The 9,294-nt window shown below is 47.3% G+C and overlaps 1 protein-coding gene across 1 annotated transcript in view; it reads left to right on the top strand.

The window, feature by feature from the left end:
• GABRP (gamma-aminobutyric acid (GABA) A receptor, pi) overlaps positions 1–7,857 on the top strand; it is an 8,084-nt gene extending 227 nt beyond the window's left edge. Inside the window, exons 2-7 of the mRNA XM_010136988.1 lie at positions 893–1,110; positions 1,955–2,037; positions 4,404–4,541; positions 5,830–5,982; positions 6,472–6,665; positions 7,555–7,857. Of these exons, the coding sequence (XP_010135290.1) occupies positions 893–1,110; positions 1,955–2,037; positions 4,404–4,541; positions 5,830–5,982; positions 6,472–6,665; positions 7,555–7,857 (1,089 nt within the window). The remainder of the gene's footprint in view (positions 1–892; positions 1,111–1,954; positions 2,038–4,403; positions 4,542–5,829; positions 5,983–6,471; positions 6,666–7,554) is intronic.
• Positions 7,858–9,294: the final 1,437 nt, after the last annotated feature.

Raw genomic sequence — 9,294 nt, 5'->3', positions numbered from 1 at the left:
ATTCCTGCGTGCTCGGCCCAGAAACTAACTGTCGTATTCCAGCTGCTTTGCTCTTCTGTGTCTGTTGGCCACTTCTTTCAGAGCTGTGGTGGGAACAGGGCTCTGTAGAGGCCGTAGTGATGTAGCCTTGTGAGTAAATAACCATGGCTCCAAAGGTCCTGCAGGTCAAAAAGTCAGGCCCCTTGGAAATAATGGAAAAAAATTCTATGATTCTGTAAGGAAGGAAGTGCAATAGCACCGCAGTGCCCTGCGTCTGTCCAGAAGACCCAGTAAAGAACTACCGTTAGAGCTGAGTACTGCTTGTTCTTCTGTGATGGGACACTGTGAAAATATTCCAGCTGCTGCAGGTAGATTTTGGCTGGCTAACCCTAAGTTCACTCTAGTGCCCTTAGATTCAAAACTCGTATTAAAAAGGATGGTACAAGCAATACCCGAAGTGCTCGGTGAGATAACAGGTTGGATTTGCTTACCTTCCTTCTCCAGAGTGCTGATGGCTCTCTCGTGATCGCGTTTATAGCATGGGTGTCATTTTCCAGCTTTAGATAATGGCTGGTTTTTAATGTCAATGACTTGCTGAGTGGCCTCAAGTGTGCTCTTCCCGTCTGTTTTCTTACCTGCAAAACGCACACAGAAACATCAATTACAATAATTGCTCATTTAAAAAGAGAAAAAGTACGATGAGTATCATCTTTACTCCTCGGAGCGTTAGTACATGAGAAGTGTCATACAGCAAATAGATTTTAACTATGGTTTTATTAGATTTGCTGTGTGCGCTTGAAGCTGGGCTTTGACAGGGAGAACAAACGTGCGCTCTGCACAACGTACCCACCCATGGTGGGGCCATGCTGGCGCTCTGGATGTGCATCCTCACGGGTTTTCCTCTCTCTCCCAGGATTACACGGCTACAATCTATTTGCGGCAGCGCTGGACAGACCCCCGCTTGGTCTTCCATGGCAACAAGAGCTTCACGCTAGATGCTCGTCTAGTGGAATTGCTCTGGGTACCAGACACGTACATTGTGGAGTCCAAAAGGTCCTTCCTGCATGACGTCACTGTGGGGAACCGCCTCATAAGATTGTTCTCTAATGGCACTATCTTGTATGCCTTAAGGTAAACCAACTTCTGGCTTTGCTGTTGCTGATGGTTCAGAATAGATTTCCAGAATCATTCTGGACAGCAGCAGAAACCAGCTGTCCATGGGGAATGAGTTTGGGGCCAACAAACTAATTGGGATCGTACTCTTGTGATCCATTATGCCTGTTCTGGCCTCCTGGAAATGCCCGTTGAGGATCCAGGATCCCCACGCTGGGACAGACGTGCTGTGCCCTGAGCACTGTGCCTGCTCAGAAAGCTCACAAGTCTGGGTGTCACCTGGGGTAAGTCTCGTGTCAGGTGGAGGTGGGGAGGAGCCAAGGGAGGACACCGTATCAGTAGAAGTCAAACAGGTAGTGGGAAACTATTTGCTTATCCAGTGCCATGCAGCCGTGATTTCTGCTTTCTAGCAGACGTCTGCTTTACTTGCACGTGTGCTGCAGAGACACGCACTGACCCGTATCAGCAGCTCACAGTCATCTCTCCTCAGCTCACAGAAACCGTCCCACGTAACTGCAGAGTAATGTTCGTTTATCCTCATATCAGAGCAAGCCAGAGTGTGAGTGCAGTTAGTTACTGTGCCTTGGGTGACAAGTGGTGACTTCTCAAGACATGCAAACTGCGGAAAACCTGTGAATCCGCACTAAATCTCCCCCCAGAGCAAAGCAAAATTCCTCCTTTGGTTACCCTGCCCTCTGCAGTGTGGCTGCAGTCTACCTTCGCTCTCTCAGTCCCTTCAGTTCATCAGTTAAAGCGATCTGCGTGACAGAGCAGAGTCTTTGTGGGCCTGTTTGCTCTGACAAACAGACGTGTTTCCTTACGTGCTTTTCTTGTAGCTTCTGAATTTGTTCTCTCCCCACAGAATCACCACTACTGTTGCTTGTAACATGGACCTGTCAAAATACCCCATGGACACACAGATGTGCAGACTGCAACTCGAGAGCTGTAAGTACTACACTCCAGAAAAGGCGACTTTCCCTTTGTTTATCCGTGTGTGACTACACACCTCAAACTCCTGGACTCATCACGGGGCCTTTTGGGAGGGGCCTTTTATTCCTGCAAATATGAATGTTCAAAAGAAAACAACTGTGCTTCTTCGTTCTTCAAACGAATCCACAATTTAGAGGAGTCTGTCACTGCAATCTATATAGAAAGAGGAGTAATAGCTAACTACTGGTTTTATTGAAGTAAGTGTAGATAGTTCTGTTCTGCACAGAAAGGGTGAAGCAATAACGGCTGCTTTTCCAAATTCGGTCCCTTTTGCACTCATAGCTTCTTCAAATCTAACCTGTGGGATAAGGGCACGGGATGGGGTATGGCAAGGAACAACTCTTCCCATCCTGAGGTATCCACCACCTGCTGCAGCTCCCGAGCCCCGCTGTAACAGGACAGCGCAAAGGGTGGATCTTGCTAGGGTACGAATTGAACGTGACTCTCCAGCTCGTGAACTGAAACTAAGGGAAACCCAACTGGTTTGTGCTTTGCCATGAGGGCTGCCTGTTCCAGCGATGCAGATGATGGGACCTCATCAACAGGAGGCGTCTCAGCCTTGGAAGTCTCCAGAAAAGAAACAGTTAGTGAATTCTGCTCTCGACTAAATTAGATGCTCTGGGAAAGACTGCGGGAAAATTTAGGCCACCACAGCTACAAGGCTTTCACCCAGGAGCTCAGTGAGAGCAGTGCTGCTGTTCTGTACCTGTGAGGCTCCTCCACAGCAAGCAACCATCTCCCCCTTCATGTCACCAAAAAATCTAAAATCGCCGTACTGAGAAGACCAGGTTTTAACTTCTGGGGTTGCAGCATGGAGCACCTAGGGAAGCACGTATTATTTTCACATTAAAATCGTATTAGTTCACCCCGGTTAACTTTATTACAAAGAATAGCTCCTCAAATAATACCAATTGGCCTCTTCTGCTCCAGCACTGCTTGTTTGGGCCAGCGTTAGCATGATTGGGTCCTACATCATGCTCAGTTGCTGTATAATTCCAATGAAATTACATGCACATTGCTCACTGGAGATTTCATTAGGATAAGTGCCCAGAAATAATGCCGTTTAAATACACGCCAGATGAATTAACAACCATCTATCATTTCTTATAAAATTTTCCTGCGTAACCACAATTTATAAAACTGCTTTGAAACGTGGAAAAGTCACATGCCCCGGATTTTACGCAGGGATTCATACCCTGGACACCTAATTTAGGAGTTCATCACACTCAGGCTCTGGTAATTTGTATCTAATAAGAAAACACAATTAAATAAAAATAGAACTGCAACTGCATTTTATCCCTTCTACCAGGATGAAGAGGTTATGGTCAGAATCAAGGCGTCCCTGCTCATCTCCTCAAAGAAGGGCACTTAATAATGTTAAGAATCAAATTAGTGGGATCGATGGGCTTGTTTCCTAAATTAAGTGACATTTTCGAAGCGAGTGGCAGGCTGGTGACTCAGTTACAAGCTTTATCCCTCAAACTGAGGTGTCCCTTGGTCCAACCTGAGATCACATTATGCTGTCACTTACATTCCTGGAGGCAATTACTCAGCCAGCATAGATGGAGTTTACTGAGAACTGTTTGAATTCTTGGTCTCCTCTGTCCCACCGTTTTGAGGCGGGAGTTCAGCGTCACCTAAATGATGGGTGTGTTTATTTCTGCTCAGTAACTTAAAGCCTTTGGGGACAGCAGGAGTGATTTGTAGAAAAAGCTGCTTTCATGAGCAGGTTTTCTGGACAACGCATGCCCACATGGTTCGTAACCATGTGGCAGTGTCAGCTCCAAGCCCTTGACTAACTGAAAACACCTTTTCTAGTATTTTTAAGCACTTGAATAGACAATTCGGCGAAATGTGCTTGCGCTGCCTGGTAAGGGGATGGCTCAACGGGATCTGTGCTCTCTGTTTTCAGCCACTGTGTTTCTCCTCTCTCCTGTCATGACTGAAGAGACTCTGTTTGAGGGTTCATTGCTGTGGTAGTTTCATCCTAATGCATGTAATCAAACAGGAATGTATTACCCTTTAAAGTATTTTAAACCAGAAACGCCCTGTGGGAAGGATTGAAGTAGGTTCTCGGCCGCCTTGCGTGTTGTGCACCGTTCACGGTGGCATGTGTTCCTGGTGAAATCTGACCCAGCAGACTGAAAGGACAGCAGGGGAAGAACAGCCAGTGTCCACCCGTGGCTGACAGTTCAGAGGGTCTTTGTCCAGCCCGCAGCCGCTGGATCCTGTTCCTGCTCCCGCTCAGGAGACAAGGCAGGGCAATAGCTGGGATTTTGCTGGCTAAACCACAGTAATAAGGGTCTTTCTGTTCTCCTCAGGGGGATACGATGAAAATGATGTCATCTTCACGTGGCTGAGAGGAAACGACTCTGTCCACGGCCTGGAAAAGTTGCGTCTCTCTCAGTACACAGTGGAACGCTACTATACCCTGGTCTCAAAGTCGCAACAGGAAACAGGTAAATCAGTGAAAGAGAAAAGCGGGGAAAGCTCTCGGGTATTTCCCTTCCCTTCTGTGGGTCAGCATCTTTTGACTCAAGCCTGAACCAGCAAAGTCTTTGGCAAATCTTCATCTCACACATGGAGATGGATAGAAAGACGGTGAAATCCAGTTACTTGCAATCAGGATATTCTGAAAGATGGAAATCCACAGGACGATGGGGGGTTTCATACACTATGTTCACTTACCGGATTTTCAAATTTTCTTGATTTTTTTTGTTTTAAATTCTCTACTTCTGTTCTCCCCACATTCCTGAAAAAAACCTCTCCCTCCAGGTGGGCAGGCTATAGATACTGCAAAGAGCCAAGTTTGCAGTAACTGGGAGTAAAATTAACTTTTGAAATACCCTTTGTTTGTAAATTCCAATTCTCTCCTGACAGAACAAGACCCCTTTGTACATCAGAATTCAATGTCTTTTTTACTATCAGAACACAGTCTTCTCTCCAGTCACAGAAAGGGGACAAAACAAATGACCAGGTTTTAAAAATAACAATGTTTTGTTGTTTATCGTAGTGTACATGGCCCAAGAACAACATGGGGTTTGTTTCTGCATTTCAAAGGGAACTATTGTATAAACAGCAGAAATATCTCCTGAAAATGCCAACAATCAGCCCCAGAACCCTTATGTCAGTATTACAACAAATTCATCTTAAAAAGTTGACTGAATTTTTTTGAGGACAAAAAGAGCCAGTTATCAAAGATCACAATTTTCTGATGAACACCGAGGGTCTAATTCCCCGTGATGACAAGGTACTGGATGTTTGGGGCCATGAGCCAGAGCCTGCTGAGATCGAGAGAAAAAGCTTTTGTTTATTTCTGAGCCATCAGATGAGACTGAACTTGGCAATGCCCCTTCAGAGCAGTTACAGGGGAAAAAAGTGCTGTGCTGAGCATGAGCGAAGAGATGAAAGCACCAGCCCATCTCTGCTGTGAGTTAAGACACTGGTATAAAATGGTTCCACTGCAGATCAAGCTCAGGAGCCCTTTGCAAGCCAGGCATTGTTTTAGATTCTCTTCTCCAGCAATGCTCTGTGTGTGTCTGTGTGTGTCCTCTCGTCCAGGACATGTCAGATAAGCAACACCTCCAAGGCAAGAAGCCAATCTTGTGTCAGTAACACATCTCCCAGGTCTTCAGTGCAGCTCTGCTGAGGAACATCAGCTGAAGGGCTGGTGCTAGGCTGTCCCAGTGTCAGTTCGAGTGTCCCTGGGAATCTCACATTCACTGCGTTTCTTCCTGTGGTGAACAGGCAGTTACCCACGACTGATCCTGCAATTTGAGCTCAGAAGAAACATCCTTTATTTCATTTTGGAGACGTATGTGCCCTCCACTCTGCTCGTCATGTTGTCCTGGGTTTCTTTCTGGATCACGTTGGATTCAGTGCCTGCAAGAACCTGCATTGGTGAGTTAGTTATTGCCTGAGGAAGGGAGAAGGTTTAAGCAGGCAGGGGAGTCTCTGAGGGCTGGGTAGGCAGTAGTTTTCCGGAGCTCTCTGCTCAGTGATAAATGGTTTGTTTGCGTTCCGCTTTCACTCAGAAAGCGTGGAAGATAAACTGCGGCTGGCATGGCTGCCCACCTGCAGGGCTGAGCATGGCCAAGGCTCCCGGTAGATCCACAGCAGGGAGTAGAGGACAGAGCTCACATTCTTTGCGATGTGCTTTGGAGGGGATGCAGAGTGGGGGACTTTATTGCTGAAAAGAAAAAAAATAAGAGAGCTAAGAGCCTGTTGGAGCTAAGTTGTCAAAAGCATTTCAGTTGAGGGATGATTGGCTTTGGCAAGGAGTGGTGTGCTGTATTGGCTAGCAGTAGAGGGTGGCGACGTGCAGAAGGATAGTTCAAGCTTTTGTCAAAGTGTCTACAAGAGAAGGTCTTTCTTTTTCTGCTTTCCAAGGAGTCACGACGGTGCTTTCCATGACAACTCTGATGATTGGCTCACGAAGTTCGCTTTCAAAAACCAACTGTTTCATTAAGGCCATTGATGTTTACCTCGGCATCTGCTTCAGCTTCATCTTTGGTGCTCTTGTGGAATATGCAGTGGCTCACTACAGCTCATCACAAAAGTGTGCAGCTAAAGCACCTCCAGAGGTAAGGCCTGACCTACCTTAACAAGCCTAGTTATCTTGGACCAACAGTAGTTAGTCCTCCACTCACTGAACATGACAGATGGTCCTGTTACAGATCCAGTAATAACTGCTCCTCCTCATTGTCACTGAATCTAAATTTGTGTGTGCAACAAACACCTAAAGAGCATTAATACAGTCACAGAACCACATTCAGGAAGGTGCTGGGGCCTACCGTGAGAATTGGGCCTGTAGCCCTGAGCTATGCGAGAGCATGATGCACCTCTGTTCCTTTCCAAGCACAGCCAAAGAAGACCCAGTGTAACACAGCTCTCTGCTCTTCTGTGGAATAACTCTGCTTAGGACACTGAGCTGGAAGGTAATTTCCTCCACCAGAGGAACGCTGAGCCCTTCTCCCTTCCCAGAAGGCGGGACCAGTCATCAGTTCCACAGTGCAAGTTGTTCAAAGAGCTCTGCTCTAGTACGAGAAATTAAATAGTCAAGCATGGTTTTAGTCCAGCGGTCGCTGAGGGTCCAAACCCTGTCAGTGGGAAAAGAGGTTTCCCACCCTGATGCTGAGTTCCCCAGCCCCTGTGCCACCACGTAGGCATGAAGAGAGGGATGTCATGTAGGAGATGGGTGTGGGGTTGCTCAGTGACATAGAGTGAGACTTGGTCAAAGATCTCATACCTCTAGAAATAGTGGTGGAGACACAGGCAGCTTGGGGACTTCAGGTGCTGCTGACACAGCAGCAGGTGAAAGGTGTGTTCAAACATTGGAATGAATACAGATGAAGCTGTGCTCTTTTGTCTTCATCCTTATGGCCTCCTCGTTGATTGAAGCACTCTTCCTCTGCAGGACAAGACGAACCCTAAAGCTAACTGTACACTCTTGTTTCCCAGGGGCCTGCAAAGGAACTCACTAAAGAGATGGAAGAAGTCAACATCACCAACATCCTCAACAGCTCCATCACCAGCTATAAACGGAAAATCAGCTTTACCACGATTGAGATTTCCAGTGATAACATTAACTGCAGTGACCTGACTATGAAAACTCATGAGAAAATCAAACGTGTCTTGAGAAACAAAATGCACAGGATTATCGGCTATTTCACCATTCAGAACCCCAGCAATGTAGACCACTACTCCAAGCTGCTTTTCCCTTTGTTTTTCATGCTGGTCAATGTGTTTTATTGGGCTTATTACCTATATTTTTAGTAGAAATGAATCACTTCATTCTGCTGCTTCAGCAGGAGAAGACTCTTGCCAGTGGGCATCTAGGTATCTAACCTCCATCATCCAACGGGGACAAACTGCTCAGTTGTGTTTCCTGAGGCGCAGAGCAGAAGCGTGTGTGAGGGATGCAAGATGCAAAGCCTTGGTGCCTCAGCATCAGCAGCATTGACTCTGGATAACTGCTTGTTCAGCTGAGTGGCTGTGCTGGGCTCCTGTGCTCGTACCTGTTTTCGTCCCAGCACCCAGCTCCTCCCCTGGCCAGAGATGGGGGTGCAGGACTGCCTGTGGCAGGCCATGGAGCCCTGCAGGTGGCAGAACTCTCTTGGTAGTCTGAGGCAGGTTGGAACCTTCTAGTTTAGTTCTCCAAGAGGATGTGAGATTGTAGCTGTTACTTTTTCTTTGCCAGACCTAACAGTAACAGAGGGACTGTGGCTGCTGTCTCAATAGCTCCTCTGTTTGAGCAGGAGGACCTGAAGGCAGCAGTGTGTGGTGCGCAGAGGAACGGCTCCTGTGCGCGGTGCCTCTGTGTCCCAGAGGTGATGCGGAGCCAGAGTGGTGATCTTGGTGCTGCTGGCAGTGGTGTGCCTCACTGCTTCTAACACCTGTCAGGCCCGCTGGGGTGATCCTCACGTGCTGAAGTTAGCCGTCCCTGAGCAGACAGAGGGCTTTTTACTGCTAGAGCTGCATTTTTTCAGAGATTTGGGAACATAAAACATAGGCAGCAAAACTGGTTTGTAGCCCATCTCTTACACTCCTCCTGTTGTGCTGTAGATGAACAGGTTCTACCACCTTCCACGTCTTCCTCACAAATTATTCTTTACTCTGGAGAGCATCTCCTTAAGCTTTCACTGCTCTGAGCAGCTCTGGTTTCCTGCCAGCCGTGCGCAAGAGTGGCCGATTTGTCATTCCCTGTGCAGTGGTGGCAAGTCAGCAGTGCTGCGGGGTGAAAAGCCCATGCCTGGGCTGAGGGACGGTGATGGAGATCAGCCTTTCACTCTCCATTTCAGGCTGAAACAGTGTTAACATTTCTGCAGAAATTCAGACTTTAAGTGGGCTCAACTGCCAGTCAGCTTTTGTTTATCCTGTAGTCAGCAGGACCGAGAGCTTTGTTTTAAAAATAAATCAAACACGTGGCACACGCTTATGTTTGAGAACCATTGCCATTTGGTACTCCTTGCATTAGGCTGCTGGAAGCCTTTATTTTCTGATTTTAAAATGAACCGTTTATGGCAGATTTCCCCCATCTTTTTGGTCTATGCATCTTTCTTACCTTTGAGGGTGTCGTGCTGCAGGTATGTGGGTGAAGCCGTCACTGCCTGCTGTGGCTGCCACGCAGCTGGGTGAGGCCTCTCACCACGTAGCTTATCTGACAGCCTCACGCACGCCGCGTTTGCTTAGTGTGAGAGTCTCTTCCTGGGC

Source organism: Buceros rhinoceros, unplaced genomic scaffold, assembly GCF_000710305.1.
Source record: "Buceros rhinoceros silvestris isolate BGI_N320 unplaced genomic scaffold, ASM71030v1 scaffold39445, whole genome shotgun sequence".
Classification (NCBI taxonomy): domain Eukaryota; kingdom Metazoa; phylum Chordata; class Aves; order Bucerotiformes; family Bucerotidae; genus Buceros; species Buceros rhinoceros.
This window is presented reverse-complemented; position numbering and strand designations above follow the sequence as displayed.